Genomic DNA, 26,430 nt, shown 5'->3' with positions numbered 1-26,430 from the left:
AAAAACCACTTATGTCAGTCTGGTTATGGTATTTCTGTGGATAATTATAGTCCTGCTTTGTTAATTTTGGTTAAAAAAAAAGTTCACATTTTTTTCCCTTTGTAGTAGATGACCATTTTATTTTGGGTAAATAATATATTTTAAGGGTATTGAAATTATTTCAGTTGTGATGGTAAGACTTTAGATTGGCAAATTAGTGACTTCTTGAGGGGTTTCAAAAGGATGGTGTTTGAAAATGTTACCTCTGAAGTAGTAAGTGATGTTTATTTTCTTTTAAAGATTTAGAGGGACAGGGTATAAGTGTTTCTGTGACCAGTTTTGCCCTGAACCCACTGATAAAAAAAAAAAAAAAAAAAATTCCAAGAATAATACAAATTATCATTTTGGAAAGCTTCTTTGAACTTAAAGAAAACATCTTGTTCTACTCTGAAGAGCATCCTGAAAATATTAGAATAGCAGTCTCATTACAAGGATTAATTCAAGCATTTGTTTTTACACAGTTTAAGGGCCACAGTCTTATTGAGCTCTAAATTTTGTGGCTTTACAGTTCAATTTAAGCAACTTAACTGTTCTGTGTAAATACCCAAGATCTTTCACTGACAGGACAAAAGATGACTGGAGCAGGGAAAATAGTGTTGAAACTAGCATACTGGTAGTGTTTGGAATGTGCTCATCTGGACATATCTATGTTGTAGAATATATAATTACAGTTCTCCTTTTCAGACACACCTAAACTAGAATTAAACTGTTTTCACTTTATTTCAATACAACTGCTACTTGTATTGCTAATATGCTTGTGCTTTTGGGTTCATGAAATAAACTTGCTGTGCTGCTGTGTAATGCTCATGCTGAAGGATTTGTATTAATATCTATACCTACTTCAAGGTAGTTTGAGGGTGTTTGCATTGCAGAGTTGTGCTTCAAATGTGTGGACACTCAGATTTTCTTCTGGTGAAGTCTGACAGCTGTCCTATCCACTCTTAAATTGTGGTGATCTGTGGCATTTGTTCATGAAAACTTTCCACTTGGCTGCCCTCTTTATTCATTCCCATCCCAGCTTGGAGCGGTTGATAACTGGTCTATTAATTGATTGACAGTAACTTTTGTGTAAATGTGTTGTCATTTTTTTGCAGAGAATCAATTGGTCTGTTCCTGTACACTTCACCTCTGACAAATTGCTAGTGTGTGTGTTTATTTATAACTGGAACACATAAAAATTAATGAAGGAAGCATCATCTCCATGTGACTAAACTGCATGGTATAACATATTTCTGTATAATACCAGCGGCAATGTTCGACTTGTTTGTTGGGTTGATTTGGTCAGTGGAACCATTCCCAAAGTCTTGCTTTGACCCTTAACTTTCTTAGTCTACTGAGAGATCAGGGAAGTCTGGCTCAATTTGACCTACATTATAGTTAAGTAAATCTGAACTGCACCCTCAGGCAATTAGAATACTTTGTGAATTATCTGGATTTTTAGTCTTGTGACTATTTGTTGGGTAGTGTTTATTTAATACCAAAGTAAAAGTAGATTGGTTATATGTTTTTACTTATTTTGCAGTGTATTTCATAGCCCTTATGCCAACAGGTTATGATGTCTGAAACAGACTAATTTTTACATAAAATCTTCTTTGCTCTTGTTTCTTTTCTGGCTATTCAGGTTGAATATCACCTACACCTTTCTCTGTTGGATTATAAATTTTATATACATGCATATATATGTACATTTATATAAACTCATAAAACAAGTACTACAATTCTACAGCTTGATGTAGAAAGAGAATATGAAAACGTCTTTCTGTTCATTTTCTGTCAGCATATATATAGGACTTCTTAACTAGTTATCTATTGCTCTTAGTAGTTCTTTGTTTCTGCAAACTATTCATACAGTATCCACAGCATGTGGCAATTTTTTTTCAAACTATGATATTTTTTACTTCCTTAAAGGATTGATTCTGAACTAATTTTTCATGAAAGCTCACATAGCTGGTGTTTATTAGACTCTACCATGCAATTTGCAAGAATTTGGGTGTATTTTGTATGTATTGGAGTACTTGAAAAAGGCAACTCAAGACAGAAGAGCTATATAATAGAAACTATTATTAGCAGTTGTAACCTGTGACTTAATCATGCATTTGTTTTTTTGTGTACACTTGGCATTGTCTTACACATATTTTTTAAAAGCACTAAATCTATCATTGCAATACATTATATAGTGACTTTTTCCAGGCTAAATAATGTATTGCATTGTCTAATAGAAGAAGAAAGCATGTGGACCTGCCAAGGTTTGTTTTTTGTTTAGTTTTTTTATGTGACTCTTACATTGTTACCAAAATTATATAAAGTGACCGTTTAGGGCACCCACCGTGCAGTATTTGAGTTTTGTTATGGTTCTTCATTAAAACTTAGCTTATTTACACAGCATTCATAGCATTTGCTTAAGTGTTGTTCTGTTTGTATTGGGAAATATGGGGACTCTGAGCAATCTGAAATATTTACGGTAATGACATTGCCATTATTGTTAAAGGTGCAGGGAGCTCTCTGGATTAAAACAAAACATCTACATACTGTTGCTTTTTGTGCTTCTCCAGTAGTGCTTCTAGTCAGTAAATTGAATGCTCCAAAATGGTTTAGGTAGATGTTACTTGAGAGAGCTGTCCCTCCGTAGACTCTGCAAAACCAGGCTAAACCATGTGTAAAATTTTACTTTGCTGATCTGTCTACTAATTAGGATGCACTGTAATAGCTATATGGATGGCAAATATATAAAACAAGAGACTGGGAGCTGACTGTGTTTATGTAAAACTTCTGGGTGCTGTAATAGCAGACTCCTCTAGCCACCTGCCCCAAAACTGATGACAGACTTCTTGCCTCAGACCTCTTCCCCCTAGCTTGGTATTGGCTTCTTACAGCTTCTTGGGTGCAGGAGATGATAGCCTGTACAGTTTTAATTTGCATGACCTGCCAAAGAATAACTTCAGAGTATGCATTGTAAAATCTTAGTTTGTTTTCAGAAGGATTAGTGGGTAACTCCTTGTCTGTCCCTGGAGAATGAACAGTGAGGACAGCTGCTGATCAGTCTCTTTCTGAACTGGGATTCTTGGCCCCTCTTCCATCAGAATATTTCAGGTTGCATGTCAGTATGTTGAATTTGTGTTATGAAGCCATTAAATTCTCCCTGACTTTTGTGACTTTCAGAAGCCTGTGAAGACTTCTTCAGTATGCCTTTATTTAACCCACTCAGTTGTTACACTCAAGTGGTGGATATAGAAGATACACTGAATCAACAATATTGTTCTTCCTCCTTTTTTAGTGACCAACATAGTTCAATCCACTTAAAATAAATTCGTGTTAGCAACCATGTATGCTCATTCTCTAATATCTTTGGAAATAATATAATTTGGGATATAATAAATTTAAAAATACTTTTTTTATAATATTAAAAATTAGATATTCAGAAATATCCCAGTATTACAGCTTTAAATTAAAATCATTCTGTTCAAAAGCTTTCTGCATCTCTTCTAGTAATTTCACAGTGAGTAGCTGTGATTCCTTGGATCTGTTAATGGAAAATTTTCCTTGAATAAAGTTGGGTTTGTTGCTTTTTTTTTTTTCTGCTAGAAAAGGCATCTGGGAAGAAGCTGTGAGGAAGACAGTGTGTACTACAAGGCAGAAACATTAGAAGGAAAACAAAGTAACTGAGAAGAGATTTAGGAAGAATTTTAAAAAAAAGAAGTAACACCAAAATTAATGCAAAAAAAAATTAATTAAAAGACAGAAATATATTTCTTCTGTGAAAAAAACCCCGTGGGTTTTGAAATTACTTTTTTGGATTTCAGTTGTATACATTTCATCCTTCATCAGTTGAAAGATAGAAACAAATAGGGGCACATCCATTCCTGATGGTGAAAAGCCTATGAAAGCTATCCCTGTTAAGTTTTTACTAAAATAAACTATACCATTTGTTCTGAATGTCTATCTGAAGAGAGTTTTTAGAATTAACTCTTTATCTGCAACACCTACTGTAAGCTAAAAGATTTATTTGGGTGGTGGTGGAGATGATTTTTTTCCTTTGTTTTTAAGTAGGCCTAAATTTTTCAATGCTCCTACTATACTGTTTATTTTAAGTTAGGCAGAGTAGAGCTTTGTTGCCTTGATTTGGGATAATTCTGGGAGAACAATGCTCTGGAAATCTGTGATAGGACAGTTTGAGTGGGTTGTATATTTTGTGAAATAACAGTATTTAACATGTGAGATCTAAAAAGGTATTTTTGAATTATGAATTATGCCTGTCTTCCCCCCCTCCCAAAAAAAAAAAAAAGAAAAAGAAAAAGTAACATGATTTACTTTTGTGAGCAGAAGTTGAGCATAAGATGTGGCTAGGCTGTGATTCCGTAAATATTCAACCTGACTGACATCAGAGGCAGATTGAGAGAAAAAATCTGAAAATCCTGTTTAGTAGGGATTTCTTTTAAGATGGAATACGCATGAATTTTACTATACTGCAGGTGATATTACTTATCAGTGAACTCTTTTTATCTGTTGAGAAGAACCTGCAATACATGCTAATAGTAAAGAGAGAAGCAACATTGTGAAATGGGAGGTGCAGAAGACAACTGTGTTTGTGGTAATTAGCCAGTCCCTCAGCAATCTTAATTTTTTTTCTGAGAGGTTTGTAGGTAAACCCATCTACCTTAAAACTAAAGCAGGAGTTGGTTACGTAGTTACTGGTTTCATAGCTTAGAGTATGCCTGTTTAGGAGCATACCTTGGTGATAAAAACCTGCAATATAAATAATTTTGTCTTTGAATCTTGATCTTATTAAATGGTTAATTGGAAGCAAAATGTTTTGACGCTGTGTAATTGGAGATGAGTGTTCACACCTCTGTGTTAATTTTACTTATTCTTCAATTTTACTTTTTTTTTCACGGTTGCTATTTGTATTTTAATATTTTAAAGAGGGTTCTTAGTGAAACGGGAACTACCAAAGTGGATAAAAGTCAGAGAAGGCTGGCAGGCAGTAGTGGAGATGAATGCATAGGTGAAGCTCCACCTTTGGTTCATAATTGTTGAAACTCCTGCTTAAAAATGATGCTGGAAAAAGATAGCAGGGCAAGGGGATTTAACACTGTTTTGAGACGCACTTCCATTTTGTTTAGGTAGGTTGGTGTTTACTTGATACTGTGTCTTTTTGGAGCAAAACAAGTAGAATAGTGTGAAAGTCTGGCTAGGAATATGGTTGAGTACCCTAAATGGTTGTATGTGGAGAAACTAATGTTACTAATGCTTGATTTGGTAGGTAGATCTGAATTTGTTGCTAGTTAACACTGCTGTGCAACATCAGCATCTTTATGTTATTGCTTCGTCTGGAAATACGTCATCTATGGATTCACTGATATCCTGAAGTTGGGTGCTCTTGCATGAAATATTGCCAGTTTATCTCCTGTAATAAAATACACTGATAAACTCCTCTCTAATCTTCACATGTTTTGGCATTTAAAGTATTTGTAGGAGGAAAAACTTCTCCTGCTGGCAATTGGATGTAACAGCTAGGGAGACATTCAAGACTCCAGATACTCCCAGACTAGTTGTGATTTCTAGCCTAATTGGCTTTCCTTTTTGATAGAGAAGTTAGGAGCTGCATTGTTTGAGAACAAACACAGCTTTGTTGTTTGGCCTCCCTTGGTTCTCTAAAATACAATTCTTGAAATAAAATTAAACAATGATTGTAGTAATAGGAAGTTAAAAAAAAAACAAAACAAAACAAAACAAAAAAACAACCCACCAAACAAACTAAAACAAACAAAAAACAAACAAAAAAAAACAACAACAAATGAAAAAAACAACCTAGAAATGTGAGGACACTTGGGGGAGGAGGAGAGCAGAGAGAAGGAAAAAAAAAGCTGTGCTGTTTGATCACTTTGCCTTGGAGATCATTCCCTAGTATAGTTGATTTAGTTTTATAAGCAAGACAAGTCCTTTGTTTGGTGCAAACTCTTCAATAATTTACTATAAAGTACATTCGTCTCTAAAGAGTTTTTCATGTCTTACACAGACCTCATTTTAAAGACTGAGCAACTAAGTAAACTGCACTAAAAAGAACTGTACAGTGAAAACAGGTGCTTAGGGACTCCAAACATTCATGGTACTTAACTTGTGTACTGGCAAATCCTTTATATTTAATTCTTATGTCAAGAAGTAAGATGCTTGTATTGGTCATTGACACGGCTTTCTTCTGGTACCTCTTGGGGTCATATATTTTGGATAGTGCAATGCTAATTTCCTCTTTCATCAGTGATGTTGGAGAACCTCTTATATATGACATAATTTCATCGGTGTCTGTCCTGTCTTCTGAGACTGTTACTTGTTTCTAGGAAACATGCAAGCACCTGAAACAAATGGCAGTTTATAGAACAGGAATTATCTAATATTTAATCTCTCTTCAGGGCAGGCGTATGCCTTTTGTCTTTGCTGTTGAAAACTTAAAAGGCTTCAGCTTCTGTAAAATGTGTTAATGGATAATAAACTAATAACTGTTAGATACCAGTGACTTTCAGTTAAAACTGATTTGGGTTATATTGAACCGATGACCTGTCCCAGATAGACTGGGTTTGTGTTCATTTCTGATCTTTATATCTGCCCCTGCCTTCTAATTTCAGCATATATGTGCTTGTGTGCTATTTCTTTAAGAGTAAATCCTGAATTATAAATTACATTGAAATGCTTATTCTGGAAAATAAATAATTTAGAATACCTTTTGTTGAAAGGTGTGCAATGTCAACCTTAATAGCGAGTGATCCTCTTAGTAAGCAATGATGCTGCAATTTTGGAGGAACAGTCTACAACGGCATGTCAAGTACTCTTGGCATGTGACCTACAGCTCATGAATTCAATTAGCTGTAATTTAATCTATCCTATCAAAGTGGTGTTGGATTTGCTATTCATTGTTCTCTCTACTACAGACTGTGATCCTGTTTTTAAATATATCAGACTAGGTTCAGATAATTAATTCTGAGTTTTTATGGGTGAGAGAGTAGAAGTGAGAAGCAACTATGTCAGTAAACAACTAACCTGTGGTTGGGTAAATGGGTATATGTGTGTGTATATAGTATATACCCATATATTGAGTATATATGTTGCTAAGAAATTTGAGGTATGATGAAGTCATACATAGGAAAGCAGAGTGAAATAACTGGAAATCTGGAAGAAAATACTGATTCTTAGCAAAAAAAAAGAACTTGGTTTTATTTTCAAGGTTTGTCTGTTAATGACTAATAGCTTTTGGTGACAGGAAAGTGAGAATACTGGGGATATAAAAAGGGCTGTGTGTGGCTGACTAGCTCATAACTGTAACTGTGACATGATGGGTTGGAAATTCTCTTTCTGTTTGTGAGGTCTATGTAGCAGTCCACTATTATTACTACTATATGATACACTTGATACTCTATGACCATACAGAGCATTATAAGTTAAGATCAGAGAAATAATTCCTTATGGCCTATGGAGTAGAGCAATTGATAAATCTTTAATGCTGAGAATTGGTTTCCATGCAGTATTGTAAATACACTATACATAAAAATTAAACTCTTGTGTCTAGAGTAGGGTTTTTTGAGAAAGGGTGTAACCAGGTAAACACTAATGACTGACAGATGGGTTTTAGATCTCAAGGTTCTGATCTCCTGATGCTTTTGACTGTCACAGATAATGGAGAGGGGTTTTTTTTGTTTGTTTTGTTGTGTGGTGGTTTTGGGTTTTTTTTACAGCTTTGTTTTCCATTTGAGTCATTCTTTAGATTAGGCAGTTCAGTTAGCATGGAGACCTGTGCACATGTATTGAGTTAGTGTATTGTCCAAACATTTGTCCTGAAATGCATTTTTTAAACTCTCAATTGACTTTTCTTGTGTACGTACCTTAAGTGATTTGCCACTGGAATTAGTCACCTCGGGTTCGTGGGTGAATCCAATGAATTGTTGGGCTGAGATTCTGTGATTTGAGGTGAGTCTTGAACACGGGGTTGATAAAATTTCATCCTTATTAATGACCCAGACTCAATACATGTGAAGTTATGTGATCTTTTCTTCTCAATGCGTTTTAAAACTGAACTAAATTTGTTTGACAGTGTTTGAAGTGCTTTCAGATTTCATGGCAGGTTCTCAGGTCTTACGGAAGGATTTGTGTAGGGTATGTGCCTACTGGTTTCCTTCTTTTGGATTTATATGGGGTTTTTTTTGTGGTATTGTTCAAATTCTACAACATAAGGTTGTCACATAGGTGACTTTTTTATTTTTATTTTAATGGAGTCAGTCCTTGAATTGACAGATAATATTTAAGAAAGTCCTACTCATAAATGATTTAGAAATTATAAATTTGAACACAGTTGTCAACAAAAATTACATCTGAGATCTGTATTTTGGAAGATTATATATAATTTACAGAAGTATATACTTAGTAGTGTTCTGTGATACAGGTTTTAATTTTTTTAGATTTAAATCTTCTTGCACTACATATACTGTTTGATATTGGGTAAGTTGGTCATTCTATAAAACTAGCTATCAAATAGTAGGAAAACAGGTCTGAAACCACTTGACTGTATTATTTTCATATAAATATTCTAAGAAATAATGAGCTTAGCTCTTCTCCAGTGTTTATATTAGCTTGGAAATATAGGAGTGAATATTGCAGTTTGGTAAGCATAAATTGAAGTAAGCTAAATTGTGCTTACCTCTCCAAACAAAGCATCTGATTGGGAATCTTAAAAGCCTTGGCCTATGTGTGATTGAAGCATATGTACTGTAGGATATTTTATTTCCTTATGTCATTGGTGCTTAATTTTGAACCTTATTATACTTCTCTTTGCTCTTCATATGACTGTACGAAGAATTCTGTTTTATATTGTGACTCATGAATACTTTAAAGTATGATAAATTCTGTATTATAGATACATATTTACTGTTTAAATATTTTTGTTCAGGAGCAGCTAATAGTTGTGGCAAGTGAGATTTATTTCCATAACCTAGTATGCTAATCTTGGTTTTGAATGAGGAGAAATGTATTGTTTAGGGACTTTACCTATATACTTGCCTGTTTGTGACATAATGCATGTTCCCACCTGTGTTTTCAGTGTGAAATTAGCAACCTATATTTAATGCAAATGGTGTTAAAATAAATATTGTACCTTAGATGATTTTTATGCTTTTAAAAAAATAAACAAAACAATGTCCCGCACAAAAATGCCATATGGTATCAGCTAAAAATCTATCCTTAACTGTTGCAAAATTAATCATATTGTTATGATATATGCCATAGCCTCTGAAACTTACTTTAGTTTGACTGTAGCAACCCATTCACCTCTTGATTTCTGTTTTCTCGTACAATTAGTTTCTTGAGAGTCACTTTGAAAATAATATAGATTATTTCATGAAAGGAATTTATTTGTAGGTTGATTGGGTCTATTGTTTCATAAATTCTCAAATGTTCTCATCCTGATTCATCTTTGTCCATTTAAATAATTGTCAGTTATGTACCACCTTGTATTTAATGTCTTATTTATTGGCTTGGATGTGTTTCTTGGGTATGATAATCAGAGGTATAATATGGGAGACTGGATCCCAGTTTGGACATGAGAGGGAAGGGAAATTGTGTGTATAAAACTAACAAGGGCAGTTGTCTTTTAACTGTGAAAACTTGGTAGAGTGACTTTTATTTCCTGTTAAGGAGCTGCATAGTTAAAATGAAAAAAAGCTAATCTATCCCTTCTATGTTTTGGTTGTATAGTAGGCTGAACTGAAGTTAAAAAACAGAGCAGAATTTCAATTGAGTTAATTCAATTTTCTGCATTATAGAGAAAAAATAGTGAGGTGGCCCATACAGTCCTTTTCTGCTAGAGTATTTTAAGTGTTTACACTAAATGTGGTTGTTAAATTCACATTGGCACGTCATCAGTAACATTAGGTATTAATACGAAGAATATTTTCAGTCTTTCCTTAGATCAATAATGTAATTCCTGGGCACTGTAGAGATTTTCTTCTGAAATGTTTGATTGATATTTTTGGAGACTGGGATTTTGAAACTTAATATTTGTGTTAGTGTATTTCTTCCAGTTCCATATCAGATATAACTTCACTTGCTTCCTCCTTCCTGCATAGTAGCTCTTTATGTGGAGAATATTCTGATGTCCATTCCAGTGCCAAACAACAGTGATTTCATCACCTCACCTTAGACAGTGTTACACTAGTTTTTGTATGGTATAGTATGAGAGAAATTGGAAAGGTAATGAACATGTGAAGTAAATTCTGAATGCATAATACATCTTTACTCTGTAGTCTCTCAGGAATATTAGTTGTTACTGCCTTATGAATGTAAACAAAGCCTTCCCTTTGAGGAAAACTTTGTTCCACTCATGAATTCTCAGTGTATTAACCCTTAACCAAAAATAAATCCATTTAAAGTGCTTGTTCCAGTTTGAAACAGTGCTTTTGGAGAGGATTCTTCTGGCTTGTAGCTTGATGTGTAGAACTTATTTTACAGAAGATAGCATCCAGGTTCTCAGTGGCCCAGCATGCTGTTCATAGCTTATAGATGCAAATAAATTACTTGAGTCTTTCATCAAGCTATTAATTTTTCTATCACAGAATTGTCTAGGTTGCAAAAGACCTTGAAGATCATCCAGTCCAACCATCAACCCAACATTAACAGTTCCTAACTACACCATATCCCTCAGAGCTAAGTTGACCCGACTCTCCACCACCTCCCTGGGCAGCCTATTCCAATGCCTAACAAACCCGTTCTGTAAAGAAATGCTTCCTAATATCCAGTCTAAACCTTCCCTGGCACAGCTTGAGGTCATTACACCTTGTTCTATTGCTTATTACTTGGTTATAGAGACTCATCCCCAGCTCTCTGCAGCCTCCTTTCAGGGAGCTGTAGAGGGCGATGAGGTCTCCCCTCAGCCTCCTCTTCTCCAGACTAAACACCCCCAGTTCCCTCAGCCGCTCCCCATACAACCTGTGCTCCAGACCCTGCACCAGCTTCGTTGCCCTTCTGTGGACACGCTCGAGTCATTCAATGTCCTTTTTGTAGTGAGGGGCCCAAAACTGAACACAGGAATCGAGGGGCGGCCTCACCAGTGCTGAGTCCAGGGGTAAGATCCCCTCCCTGTCCCTGCTGGCCACGCTATTGCTGACACAAGCCAGGATGCCATTGGCCTTCTTGGCCCCCTGGGCACACTGTTTCAGCCGGCTGTCAATCAGCATTCCCAGGTCCCTCTCTGACTGGCAGCTCTCCAGCCACTCCTCCCCAAGCCTGTAGCGCTGCTGGGGGTTTTTGTGGCCCAAGGGCAGCCCCCGGTATTTGGCCTTATGGAAACTCCCCCAGTTGGGCTTAGCCCATGGCTCCAGCCTGTCCAGGTCTCTCTGCAGAGCCTCCCTACCCTCGAGCACATCAACACTCCCACCCAACTGGGTGTCATCTGCAAACTGACTGAGGGTGCACTCGATCCCCTCGTCTAGATCATCAATAAAGATGTTAAACAGGAGTCGCCCCAACACTGAGCCCTGGGGGATACCACTTGTGACCAGCCACCAACTGGATTTAACTCTGTTCACCACACTTGGGGCTACAGTTACAACACAAGTCCTTTGTGCATATTATAATATCTCTGGTACTCAGTGCAACCCATTTATAACAAAGACTAAATGAAATTCCCAGAAAAGCGCTTAGTGGTATCAGAAATCTTTTTCTATTTTTGTCTAGCAGCTCAAGTGTAAGGTAAACATAACAATTTTAAGTACCTTCTAAGACTCTCTAGTGCTCTGTAAACTTGAATGACATAAGTAAAATTTCATATTATATGGGTAAATACAAGCTTGCAAATTGGCTGTAGTTTGACCTGTGATTGTTTGTAAAAACTATCAGTCTTCTTTCTTGTGTATAATGTCTGTTTATTAGTGATATCAGTATTCAAAAAAAAATGCTAGATGAATGATCTGATTTTATTAATAGCACATTTGTGATATTGTCCTTGTAAGTTTTATTTGGGTCACAGTGCTAAAGATGATTAAGTTTCATAGGTATCATTGTCATGATTTTGGTGATGTGTATGAATGATATAGTGAGTTTCTAACAAATCTTTTCTGAAGGTCCCAAGTTCCTTACACAAATTAGCATTATTTTGTGTCAGTGATTTCCATGTCATGAAATGCCACATGCACTTATCAGACAGTATAACTTAGGTTAGTTTCTTCTCTCTGAATGTAGAGCTATGGAGTATAAATGACTATCAAACCTGCATGTGTAGAATCACTTTATAATCATCAGAGGGAAACAGGAACTTCTGAGTTCGTGAACTGGATGTGAAAAACTGCTCAATTAATTGAAGAAGTCTCTTTTTTCCCATCTGTTGACTTGGAAGGGATTCCACCTGGCTGGTTCAAAAGTAAGCTCTGTAATAAGTGACGTTCCAGCTCAAGGCGTCTGAGGACGCTGTTGGTTGTTTGCCTAAAAGATGGAGAAATTCTGTCTCTCAGTTTGTGTTTGGGATACAAATGAGCTGGTTAGTTACTGTTTGTACATTGTTAGACTGCAACTGTCTTTTTAGTATTGTGAAAAGACTTTTTTAAAGTTCCCGGCATAAATTGCAACAGGCCAAGAACAATGGCAGCCTTTCAGGACATATATCTGTTGTATCTTTTCATGTCCAGCCATAAACAGATGATATGGGTCTATGTGGTCCTCTGTGGTAATCTAGCTTTGAAAGAAGAAAGAATTTAAGGAAAAAAGAAAAAACTTAAGGTTTGAAGGTATAATGTGAGGAACAAACTTCCGATGCTTTGAGGCCATTAACTACTACTCAGTGGATGGGCTTTGTCTTAAATGTGAATGACCAGAGGTTGGTTGTTTTTTTCTTTCTTATCTTGAGTTAGCTCTTAGATCAGTGAAATTTTAAAAATGAAAGTCAAAAGTCTAATTGAAAAAAGGTAATGCTTTTTTCAAAAAATGGAAAAGTAGGTATTGGCTACCACTGAACTTCAATTTCACTGTTACTTTGATGCAAGTTGCTTTCTGAATAGAAGTGTATCTGAATTTCATCCTGACCTTCCTAGCTACATCTCACTTATGCTTGTATACATACGTATAAATATGGAAGTGCATTTCCAGGCTAGGGCCTTCTGTTCCTGATGCTGTGGTGACACAAAATGGCAGGGAATAGGTAATCTTGAACAGTTTTTTATTACTTGCCTATTTAGCTATTTCCTAAAACATAGGAGAGAACTGAAAAGTGCTGTGTGTGTTTAAATTGTCAGTCTTTGATCTGTCTTCATCCACAAGCTCTTCAACGCAAATTACTCTTCGATCTTATACTTCAAAAGCACTGTAGAAATACCATATTAAGTAGTGAATGGACAAGCTGTTTCAAAAGTATTCTAAAATATTGGTTTTGTACACTATGTGAAATGTCCCTCTCACTTTGTTTCTCCTTTAGCACTACTTTAGATGAAGAAGGAAGTCAAATGTAATTGAAAGGAATGTATTATAAGAGGTACCAGTCCCTCAAAGGCTTCTGTCCAGCACTGGTGAAGGAGGAAATCGGACAAGTACAAAACAATGTGGCTTTTATTACATTCGTTTGGCAATAATAAACCTTTGTACTTTAACAAGTTTTTTTTTGTTTGCTTTTCAAAAGGACACAGTCAAGGATATTAAGCCTGATATTTTCTTTGCATTAATATGGGCCTGACTTGCATCAAGTAGTTCTTTCAAGAAAACAAAGGAAGAAATCTACAAGAGCTGAGTTTCAGGACAGGCAAAAATATGCTGATTATGTAAAAATCCCATAAGTGTGTAGAGGCACATATTTTTGGGTTGAAAAAGAAAGTGGCTAAACAGGAGTTAGATACCTACTAAGTACCCCTATTTAGTCTCACATAGTTCAGAGGGGGCTGCTGTTAAAGTTTTGACCCATGCTGCTGCATATATCTCTGATCTTTATCAGGCCCCATGTAACTTTAACTTTTAGGGTACAAAGTGACTCATTAAATCCTTCACGGGTTATTGCATTTGTAAGTGTGTGTTTCTTAGTCATCAAAATGTTATTTTTATTTTTCCTAGATGAGTTTTGGTTACAGCCATCTTTTGTTAGTTGTTTGGCTGGTCAACTATTTTAAGGTTTTCTATTTTCGTTGGATATAGTTGTAAGCTTTGTCCATACTTTAGTTTTGCAGCAACATACAGGGCCTAGTATGTTCAACTGTAGCAATTGACAGAACAAAATCTACTGGAACCACCTATTAAGTACCTGAATTGGGGTGTACCTGAATTGTTCTACAGAGGTGCTGTTTTAAACTTTTAAGACCTTAATGACTGTTTCCTTTAGTAGAAGTTACTTGAAAAGGTTTTAAGTCTGCCCTTGACTTTGTCACACAGCAGATTGGTTGTGTTGGTTTTAATTTTGGGGTTTTGTGGAAAACCAAACTAAGTATGTCCATGCTGAATTTCAGTAAAGCAGCTAGCCAGATCAGTTTTGTAAATGCTTCCTGTAAACAGGGAAATTGAAGGTGAAGATAGAAGTACTGACAAAAGATGAGAGAGGAAACTTTACTGTCCTCTTGGGTAAAGATTTGATTGTGGGAATTAAATTTATCAACAGAGCTGTTTTTTCCAATTTAGTATGTCCCTGCATAGGTTTTACTCACCATTTATCTTCACATCTTCATTGGGAGAGGGGGAAAAAAAAAATAACTGGGAAGTACTTCTACCTCATCATCAGAGTAGAATAAGTGAAAAATGGTATATTAATGATTTACTGGAATTGATTCTTTATGTAGTGCCAGAGATAAAGCGCAAGTTAGTTGTCCTCATAGAAACTTAGATGTCAATCCCTTTTGACTGAGAATGCTTCTAGGATGTGCAGTTCAAGATTTTGAATTAGTACTAATCTCAACTCAAGAAGTAGGAGCCTTGTATTCACAACATCATACCTAAAACTCAACAGTATCTGAAGAGAGATCAGGATTCATTGTTTTGTGTTATAAAATAAAATGTTACTGTCATAGCATTTTTTGGTGTGGTTTTGGTTTGTTTTTTTTTTTTTTTTTAGGCAGTCAAAAGGAATCTTGTAGCCTACCATCTGGGATTTGATGATACCTAGAATAATACTGTACTCGTCTTTGTAGTTGTCCCTCTCTTTGCCTGTGTCTGGTTACTTTGTGATGTGTTCATTTATTATTTTGTTTGTGGTAGGCAAAAATGTAACACACTTAATACTGATTTTTAGCTTAAATTTCCATCAATTTGTTTTAGATTTAAGTTTAAGGAATCTGTTACATAGTATTTCTAAACACTGAAAAGAAAAAAATAATTAAAACACCTGTAAAAGATTAACTTTGAGCACAAATTCATTTAGAAAGAATCCTGAATTACTCTAAACTTTATGGGAATTTTGAGCACCAGTTAATAGACAGGAGGTGGCTAGATGTTGGATTTTGTATGTCTGACCTTTGTTGAGAGACTTTTTATAAAAAACAAAACAAACAAACAAAAAAACAAACAAAAAAATACTTTAATATTTTCATTCCAAGGAGCTCTTGGTTCATTTCTCCCTGCCTGAAATAAGCAATTCTGTGAATAGGATTTGAATGTCTTCTAAAATGTAATAGACCAAGTTGTTTTCAAGTCGGGTCAGTACAGACTGATAGACTTCACTTTTAGCAGGGATTTGGTATCACTTAAATTATGCTTTTTCAACAGGCCTCAAAAATATAGTTCAACAAAAAGTAGTATAGGAATTAGTTTGTAGGTGAAAAAGGAATACATTTTTGAAGGTTTCTATTGCAGCTGTTTTTATTAAAAAAAAAAAACAGTTTTGCAGTTGAGGTCCATTAACATTTCAGATGCAATATTTAGGTAAAAAAGTAGTCATGACTGCAATGTCCTCTTTTCAGTAGAGAGGAAAAACTTTTCATCCACTCATCTGTTTATATTCTTCATATCATTGTGTGACAAATCACAGACAGGTAGCAGAGGCATGGGAAGAGTTACAAAAATACCATTGAATCAAGTGGGGAAATACCAGTTTTATGAGAATTGGTCTGAAGAGTGTGGATGTTAAAGTTTTGTGAAAGGACATGGACATGCATTTCAATTCAGTGTTCTAAGAGCTTTTTAGAAATTAAAACAATTAAAGGTTGTCTTATCAACAACAGGCTGATGACCTTCTGGTGTCATTTATTGGTCCCTGCTATTTCAAAATAAGTAAAGAATAAAGGGAGAGGAGAAACTTTCAGGCGTTTTGCTTATTTTGTTTAAAGACACCCTGATATTTACAGTATTATTATAGAGACCCAATAAGTTGTGAGCCAGAGTAATTACCTGGAATTAGAAAGGAACTCCCATCATGGGGGTTCTGTTGAACAGCACTTACTGGAAATCAGGAACCTGTCTCTGGACTATGAAAAAAAACAGGAAGCTTGACTGATGGGTATTAATTAGCCTGGTGATTCCTGTGTGCTTAATTCTTGAGGATTGTAATTCAGAAAGATTTAAATGGGTGGGTCAGCAACAAGAGTTGTTGACACAATTGCTTAGTATTCTTTGGCATATCAAATCTTGCGTGAAGTTGAAAAGAGACCGTATCAAATTCCAGATTGTTAAATGTAGTTTTAGTGGTGTGTTGTTATAGGTTCTAGGTATTCCAGGTAAGAAGGAACCTGAAAGTATGTCAGATCTTTGGAATCAGAAAGTGGCAAAGAGGTAACAATTTTTCACAGCAGCATCTTTGAGTCAGAAACTAGGCTGTACTTCAGACATGCATTGTTACATTCTTTCCAACTTCAGCTGAGCTGGGTTAAAGAAATAATGATACTGAGCTTTCAGCTGAAAAATGGGTTGACAAGGGATAAGTCTAGAATCCAAAATAGAAGTGAGAGAGAACTACTGGTATGCCTCTGGCAGTAATATTTCTGGGACAATTAGTCTGAAAAGTGATGATCTTGCCTGAGATACCGCGGGCATATTTCTTACTGTGAAGTATTTCACATTATTGCTAAGTAGAAAGACATTTTCTCTATCCAGGGAGTTCCTGTTGTAAACTGAATCATAGCACAGTGGAATAATGAACAAAGTCATAGAAGCGAGCTGCTCTGGCAAAACTGCATATGGTGAACACTAAACAAAGCATCTCTAATTTCTTTCAAGAGCTTTTAAGCTCTTTTAATCGGACTGTCTCCTCAGATATATGATCATTGAAAGAATACACAAAAGCTTTGCAAAAAGCATTGTCTGACATTTACTTCTTATATTCAGTTGTATGAGATATGCAGTTCTGGACAGAACAATAGGTAGCCTATAAAATATCCTCTAAATTATTTATGCAGCATGTTTTTCAGGTTTAGATCAGAACCCCTAGAGTGGTGCACAAGTGTAGAAGCAGTGGTCTGAGAGTTACAGTGAGCAATCCACAGCTGGTTACTGGAACAGTGTGAGGACGCTGAATTTGAGAAGGTTGAGTGGTAGTCTGCAAGGCATTTTCAGTTGATGCTGGTCTATGGGTTGAAAAATTTTAAAAAAGGTGATCTTGGCTACTATGATGTCCAGAATCATTATCCTTGTTCTGTGTTGCCCTGTTCATGTGCCAACCACAACTTCAGCTGCTTGTGTCATGAGGTTTCCCCATATCTTTCTTTCAAGTGTTAATTTTCTGATTACCAGTCTGTTTGGGTAGTCTTGTTTCATTTGCTGTGCCACTTCTTCCCCTTCTTTGTCAAGAATTATTGACAACCACCACTCTCCCTTTTAAGACAGGTATTGCTAGGCTGTTCAAGTTCCATCCCAAAATAAGACAGAGATTAAATGGCAGACAAATTTCACATTCAGTAGTGAGTTTGTAATCTGATACAATTCACTTAGTTTATCTCTGATATTCAACAAAATTAAGTCTGTTGTGCTTGTGACTAGCAATAAAGAGTAATATGTGGCTCAGTAGGAAACATTTCTTCTAGCTGTAAATAAAAGCAGATACATCTGATGCTTTTTGTAGGCATCTGTGGAAGTCAGGACCAACCCCTCTGGGATGCAGAAACAGCCCTTGAGGTCATGGATCTCACATGACCTAGTTTATTCTTCATTAAAACAGATGGTATCTATCTAAGCAAGGCAAACTTGGTTTTAAGAAAGAGCTGGAGATTAAAAGGATAGGAAACTGGAACATCTGGGCCTAATTAATGGGAGCAAATAAAGAGGCAAACTAAGCATTAAATTAGTCACCTACATCAATAGCAAAATAGTCACTGCATGACTATTGTTTCAGCTGATCAAAAGTCGGAGGATTTGTTTTCCTAGCATTAAAAGTATCTAAAATTGCATTAGAAATATTCCCACTACCCGGCTTCAAAGAGAGTAAAATCTTGGAAACTGGCTATGATATTTTGGCGTGGTGTTAGGGAATCCAGTTTGTTTTGTAGGACTGAGAATGCCCTTCTTGAATTTGATACCTAGGCCAAGCTGGTTCTCTGCAGTTCTTGGCTTCCTTCCTTTGTGTGTGCTTAACATGAGAAGGTTACCTAATTGAGAAGGTTACTGGCATTTCTTCAAGTTCTGCAACCACATTAAATTTGCGAAGGGATCGAGAAATTTTGTTTCTGTTGTAAACAGATTATACTGGATTAGTGGTTAGCATTTTGCATGCTTTATTGTGTTTGCCCATTTAGTCCTGAAAATCTTGAATTGTGTTGCATGTTGCAAATAGCACAGGCATTCTTCACTTGCTTTCGTTACTGGTAGGCAGAAACCATAATTTGCTATATGCCTTAGCAGAGAGAAGGGGACTGCAAAGTAAACTACAAAGCCTCCTTCAGACCTTCTAATAACAAGTGTTTCATGAGGTATAATTTTCTGATGTAAGCACATATTTGCTCTAAAATTCTTTCATTGCGTGCTATAATAAAGAGAATATAGGTAGGGATATGCATGTGTGTGTATAGCCATTGCTCTTCCTTCAGCAGTGGTACTTGGTAGATCCCAGGACCCATCCAGAAAGGTACACAGTCTCTGAAGTTCTATTGGTTTGAACTATTCATTGAATAACTGTTAGTAGAATACTGTGCAAATCTGTCACAGAAGGTCAGATTTAACCAGTTCATACAGTTGAGCTCTGAGACGATCAGGGGAAAAAAATGAACAGTTCTTTCATAGCAATTAACAGAAACTGTTCCATGAGTTTGGTGTCTCCTTCCTGGAGGGCAGAAGGCAGTGGTGCTTTGATAGAAGACTAGTAATCCTGCCCTTTTCTGCTTGCAAAAACCTTCTCTCATGTTTTTGGAGATTGGCTTCCATTTTACATGCTGCCACTTTGCTCCTTCATTTTTTTTAGTTTTCTTTCCATGAATGTGAGGGGTAGAATTTCCACCTAGTCACAAGAATAAGACCTGTTTTGATAAAACAGCTGGATTCTTGACTGTGCTAAACAACCATTACACAATGCTTTGTTGCAGCCTCCCACCTTGACTGTCATGTCCCATCCCATTCCTCCCTCCCACCCCCATTTGCAAAAAAGAGAAATTTTAAAATCTTTACAGAAATGGATAAAAGCATGAACAGAACATCCAGACCAAAAGTTTGAAGTGAGATGTTTGCAGACTTTATCTGGTTGTCTGAAACCTGGCTAAGGATTAAATAAAAAAACCCCACTCAACGATTAGTTCTGTATGTGACTGTGCAAAGGCATAAATTAAACTATTTGCATATTTTATACAACTGTTTCTAAGTTTCAGCAAGTTCCCCTGCTCCCCCTTGTTAATGGCCCCCCATGGTTAAAACCTTTTTTTTTTTTTTTCCTTGGTTCATAAAATACATAGTACTCACCATGTTTGCTCTTTGCTTCTCTTTGTAGTGAGAGGAGTTTGACTGAACAGCTTAAATGGTGTACATAAATTCCAGAACATCACTGTTATTTTTCTTTAGGGCTTTAAGAGAGCATATTGTTTGTCAAAAGTGCTGGAAGGGTGGTGGTTGTATGTCTGGATAATGTTACTACCAGCTGATGTAGGCCTAATGGATTTTCTGAGAAAACTTGAATGGGAGAAAATTCATATTATGAGAAAAGATGTCTGAAAACAAATGTTAAATGGCTTCTTGGTCTGTATTGTCTTCTCAGTTTCCATAGTTGCTTGAAGTTGGGCTAAATATGTTTGAGAAAAGACTGCCTGCAACCAATTCAACAATGAAACTGGTTAGGGAGGCTGTACGTTCTTGCCTGTCTGTGTGGTCTTTTGGTTTTCCTGGAGGCTCTCTAGATTAGGTGTTTACCCTTATTCTGGAATAGCCTGCCAGGCTTTGGTTCCTGGCAGAAACGTTTTTAAAGAGGCCATGTTTCCAAAGTTAGACCTATTGCTAAGTAAGTCCCTGACAGGTACGTCTTTGAAAATGGATGAAACTTGTGATTGCTAGTGTTATTAATGTTATTATTTCTGAGCAACACCATTTGTAAAGTTAGACCAATGGCATAAGGAAAATAAAAGCATTCTAAAATAAAAATTTCTAGAACAAGTAGAACAAGTCCATGAAACATGAGAACAATAGAGACCTAGTAACAATTAGATATGTGTTAATTTCTGACTTTCCTGTTGAATATGTCCATGGAAGCACTTTGTTCATACAAGTATCAAAATGCATATAAACCCAGCATTTACCTATGAGGTTTGTACTATTAATTTTCCCCAGTCCACATTTGGAAGTCTTAAAAACTTAAGATGATTTTTAGTTCTGGTGTGCATTATAACTGTAGTTATTCTTGACTGTGTTTTTACTCAGAACTAAAACTTCAGCTCTTGATTCTGAATAACCTATTTTGTTTTCTCTATGCATTTTATATAGATGTAAACAATCAGTATTTTAAGTAGCTTGAGCAGGTGGCTCTGTTTGGAAGCTTTTGAGCCATTTTTTATATAGGTTTTTTTTACTGCAAAAGTCCATCCCCCTGCAAATAAGGTTGTTTACTGGTATAGTCATGTAATGTGACTGCATTGTTAAGGGATTTAATTGCATGATAAATTTTCCAGGGTAACTTGATGGCTTACTTCACTATAACAGCAGGCTTTATTTGAGACCTGTTTACAGTTTTCATGATTAAAGAACTGTAACTCAGGACAGGTGGGAATGTAAAACTGCTTTGATAGAATCTTTTGTGCCTGGACAGCTGTAATCTTTGGTTTGTGTAGTGAGAAGTTTTATCTCGAAAGCTGATTTTGAAAGCTGTAATGGAGCTGCAAGTTTCATAAAACTGGATAGCTGAAGTTGTTACTTTTTAGTTTGTAATATATTTTGTTTTCTTTGTTAGTAAATGTCATACTCTTAAACAATATTACAAATGACTGGAAAGAATAACTGTTAAATAGAAGGTAAATGTTCTAAGTGAGAATACCATACAGAAAACAAACATTTTTTTATGAATTCTCAAGTTTCTTGAACCTCCTAGAGGCAAAAACTCTTTCTCCCCTCCCAGAGTAATGCAGTTTCGGAAGTTTGATTTTTTGCTCTACTCCCTGCCTCTCTCCAAAATATGTTTCCTTTCACATACCTACTCATCTTCTTGCACTCACTACATGTCTTAGAAAATTGTCTTTTAGTATATATTGATCATAACCAGTCAGCACAATCTGAAATCAATTTACATACTCCGTTAATAATACTGAAACAGGTCTATGGGCTGCCTTTCTAGGATATATGCAAAAAAGGGGATGATTTTGAGCATAAGATTTTTACTTTTTTTGGAAGGTATTTCTCAACAAGAGAATGACCTTTTACAAGTTAGGCAATTGGTTTGGATGCCAAGCATCCTTTATAGCAGGACATATTTCTACCAGAGAAGAGGATTGAAAATATCTGGTGTACTGTTCTAATGGAACATACATGGCATTGTTTAATGGGAAAAAAAAACAAACACACAAGCAACCACCCAATGAGCTGAAATAATGTGTTCATCTTCAAATGTATAACACTGTGCTGCAATACAGATAGCAGTGTGGCTAAATGTGCTAGTTTTAACTTTCATTTCAAACTAAAAGAAATATTCAATTCAGTTATGTATAATTGTCTGGAGTGCAATGCGCTTAAAAGGAACTTTAATGTCTGCTGTATTGGATAGAGATTCATAATACATTATTTAATGTTTAAATTTTCCTTTTGTATTTTTAAGAGTGAATTGAAAAAGGTATATATTAACTACAAAAAAAGGGTGCCTGAGATCTATTGTTTCCATGTGATATTACAGTACAGCACTATAACCATATTTTTAAAAATTTGGTTTTAGAGGGGTCAGCAACTTTTATTTTTACCCATCACTCTCCTACCTTACTGAATCACTTCACCTCTCTGTGTATATTTAAGAGAATAATCTCCTCACTTGAATAATTGCAGACAGGTGTTCTCTGTTACTGAACTTTGGTAGATGACTTCTGAATTATTTTTTTCTCATAATTTTTCTATATTTTGTACTCTTTGTATTATGAGTTCCTACATTTTAAGTCCTTATTGATTTTCAGCTTTAATAAATAATGTATGGAAAGTTCAGTAGGTTTTTTTGTGTTGAGGAATCATTAAATCCTTTACCATTGAATATTACATTCTTGGTCAGTGATGATTTATTTTATTTTTTATTTTATGCCACACACTGTGTATATGTATAAGTTCAATGCTGAGTTTATCCTAGCCCTCCCCACCTAATCTAAATTAAGACTCATCTCTGGAATATAAGAGAATGTTTCCTAGCCTTTCTTCTGCACTTGGGAATAGTTCTTCTTGTTGTATTTATACTAGTTACATTTGAATCTTACATGTTACATAGGGGTTTTTTTTTCACATCTCCCATACCTTTTCTCCAGACTACTTCTCTTCTTTGCAAGAAATGCTTACACTATCTGTCCAAAGAGTGGCAGTATCACAACACTGTTATTTTTATTAAATTATCACTAAAACCTGAGAAATCCAAATAAAAAAGTTTGAAAACAGGTAAAAAAAGTAATACTGACAGACTGATGAAGGGGGAAAACCGAAACAAAACAAACCAGGAAATGAGTTCTTGTAGGTTATAATTTAGTAAATTATCTTTGTTTTGTTTCTTTTTTTACAATAAATTGATGTTTTCTTTTCAACTTTCCAGGCACAGGTACCTTTGGACGTGTTCATCTGGTGAAGGAAAAAATGGCCAAACGTTACTTTGCACTGAAAGTAATGAGCATTCCTGATGTCATTCGACTGAAGCAAGAGCAACATGTGCACAATGAAAAGTCAGTCTTGAAAGAAGTCAACCACCCCTTTTTGATTAGATTGTAAGTTGTTGTATTTTTTTTAATTCCTTTAACTCGTATGTAAAGTACAGTTAAAGTGTTCCAGTCTCACTGAAAGTTGTTACGTACTTAACCAACACCATGCATTTAATTTCTGTTATGTAATCTAGACTAAAATAGACTTCAGACCAAAATATTTATTATAGAAGAATCAAGAATTTAAAATCAAGAGGCATAATTTTAACATTTAAGCAATAGTTTATTAGATGCTTTACTGCAGAAGAGAATTTCCTTTAGTGAGGGGAAAACACTACTGAAGTAATGTTAGAACTGGCTCATCAAAATTACTTCTGGAATGATTCTTGATGTTAGAATGGCAATAAAAAACCCTACTTCTACATATGTCCTGTAGATATCTAGATAAAGATATAATTAGGTTAAAGTGTCTGCTTTTTGAAAACTTTTGTGAATTTTACTTTTGCAAACTTTAAAGAGTTTAAATGCCTGCAGCACTTCTTGAGGTTTGTTATTCCCATATTTGAGGTTAAGTGATGGAACCAATTGAAAAATATGATTTAAACACAAGTTCATAAAGAATGCTTCTTTTTATGGATTTATGGAGTTTCTAGTGATCCCAGTGATTCCCTTATTATGGAAAGGAGGCATCGCACTTTTCTGTTCACAGCACCACAAGGCCTTTTATGTATCTGAGTCCCTATCTATTAATGTGATAACTAAACCTGTGGATAATTGCATAGTTAATTTCTATTTATATTTTCTCATGCATGGGTACAGGAGCATTGACCAAGATTTGTTTTGTATTTACTGACCTTAATCAGTTTTACATAAAATTGGGAAAAAATAGTCTTGGTTAATCTCTGGCTGAAGCGAGCACAGCCTTCTCACAGGGCTAAGAAAGTATCAGAGGGAAAAGAAGAGGCAAAAACATGGTTGTCACCTGAAAGATGGAAAGAGTCCTGCAGGAGGAGGCTTTTTCCCTGGCACATTGTTGCTTTTTCCAGTATCATGATGCTATTAGTTTCTAGCCAGTGTTCAGAAATCCTGTGTGTGGCATAGTGTAAGATGAATTCTATGGTATGTGAGTTTGAGATGCATGCAGGAAAGCAAAATGGAGAGGCTGAGTACATCTGGTTAGATTGGTTAAAATATGGACCAAACAGGGGGAACAGGATTTTATATCTATGTACATACATAAATTCTTAAAAAAAAATAAACCCAAAACCAACAAAGAAAAAACCCAACAGTGTGTCTGTGACTCTGGAACCATGCAGCAAGTGTGGAAATAAACAAACTTGGGTGAGAAGTCAGAGACAGGGATGTAAGAGTCCATGTCCATACAGAAGTGATCAAAAATCTAAACTGATAAGTTATTTTGGATTTCATTCATCCTTTATTTCCAGAATGTCAGGTTTTAAAATCACCAAAGGAGGGAAGCAATTCAAGTGGAAGTTCACTTGTGTGCAAGGCAAATATTTTTCATGTCTTCTAGCTCTCTGCCTTTTTCTGTTAGTGTTCAGTGAGATGCTGCATCAGCTATGTTCATGTAGTTGTCTATGAGATGCCTTTGTCCCTTGGCGAAGGAGATTCAAAGCAACCTAGCTGAAGTGAGGCAATTAAATCTTAAGTCATGTTAATATTTGTGTGTTAAATAAGTGTTCATGGATGATTATCACTGTATGACAAATACAACTTTCTGCAGCTTTTTGTGTGGCTAACAGCTTTTTTCAGGCACCTCCTCTCCTACCCAATACCTGTTTTTTTCTGACTATAATTGATCAACAAAAAGGGGGAAAAAATTTCTGTGTAGTTCTGCTTCAATGCCTTTGAACTGTGTTATCTACATGGTCTGGCTTTTATGTTTTTAATTAGCGTCACTATCTTAAACATAGGTAGTATCTTTCTCTGGTTGCAAAATGCGGACTGTATGTCAGTGCAGCATAATACTGTATTTTTTTAGCACTTTATACTGGAGAATTTTAAAGTAATGCTGCACATAATTCTGGTGTTCTTCCTTCATATACATTTCTATTTATAAAGACTTTTATATAAGAATCTCTTTCTTCTTTTCCTGTTACTTTTGAGAAATGCCTTTCCTGCATATAGGGAGGTCCTGTTTTTCTGTAGATACTGAAGTTATTTATCTACTTATTTTTTAACCTGTTTTTTGGAAGTGCTTGTGTGGTGCTCTTGCAACAACTGGTCACTGGAGACTCCTAGGCAATCTTTACTGATATGTCTGAGTGACATATCATACTTCTGTGGGTGTGCTGTAATTTTGACATGTACCTTTGATGTTTTTCAAGAGAACAAGAATTAATAAAAATTAACTATATCTGTATTCCTAGAAGCTAAAATAGGTTATTTGACTGTAAGAGTGCACAATGGCATCCAGAGTTTGTGTAGTATAGCTGAATTGTAAAGCTGCATGACACCACGCATATTATTCTAATCACAGCTTCTGTGATGTTTTCCTTTTTTTATTCAAATACCATTTAAAACAATCTGCATTGCAAATATTTAAGTTCTTTTTATTTTCCTATTTCTCCTGTATACAAATAATGTATTCACTTTTCTGTGGATTGACAAACCTTTAAAAGTCACTTCTTGAAGAAATTAATTCCAGTGAAAATACTGTGTTTTAATGGTCTAGGCCTTCCATTTTTTCCCCTCTGTATTCTTTGTCAGATTTTGCCCTTCCTCTCTTCTGTATGTGTGTTTTAAAATATGTGGCTTGCTTTGTTTTGCCCACTTCTGTTCCTCTTTCTTTGTTTATTGGAGGTGTAACTTTGCCTAATGACTTAAAATACATCCCAAGAGGGTTGTTTTACGTAGTCAATAAAGATACTGTGAACATCATCAGTAACTAATTCATGATACTGATGACTGTGATAGAGAAGTAGTGCCATAAAGACAAAAGGCAAGCCTGGGCTCAGCTTTCTTCATTGCTTTGAAGAAATGGAGGAGCTGTTGCTGATGTCTGATTCTCTCATTTTCTTGGTTGCCTCAGTGCTTGTTTCAAGAAAATCATACCGAGCAAAAGTCACTCATGGGTTAGAAGCTCAGTTTGCTCTGCTTATCTATCTCAAGAGACTCTTCCTTGAGTAGGAACCAGCTAATGAAGGAAAAAGAGAGG

General features: G+C 35.7%; 1 protein-coding gene across 1 annotated transcript in view; it reads left to right on the top strand.

The window, feature by feature from the left end:
- Positions 1 to 23,154: 23,154 nt before the first annotated feature.
- PRKX (protein kinase X-linked) overlaps positions 23,155 to 26,430 on the top strand; it is a 31,269-nt gene continuing 27,993 nt past the window's right edge. Inside the window, exon 1 of the mRNA XM_026854129.1 lies at positions 23,155 to 23,318. Within this exon, the coding sequence (XP_026709930.1) occupies positions 23,191 to 23,318 (128 nt within the window). The 5' untranslated portion in view covers positions 23,155 to 23,190. The remainder of the gene's footprint in view (positions 23,319 to 26,430) is intronic.

The sequence above is a fragment of the Athene cunicularia genome, assembly GCF_003259725.1.
Source record: "Athene cunicularia isolate RWA chromosome 1 unlocalized genomic scaffold, athCun1 chr1_part1, whole genome shotgun sequence".
NCBI classification, from domain to species: domain Eukaryota; kingdom Metazoa; phylum Chordata; class Aves; order Strigiformes; family Strigidae; genus Athene; species Athene cunicularia.
Note: the sequence above shows the minus strand (reverse complement) of the source record. Positions and strands in the feature narration are given on the sequence as shown.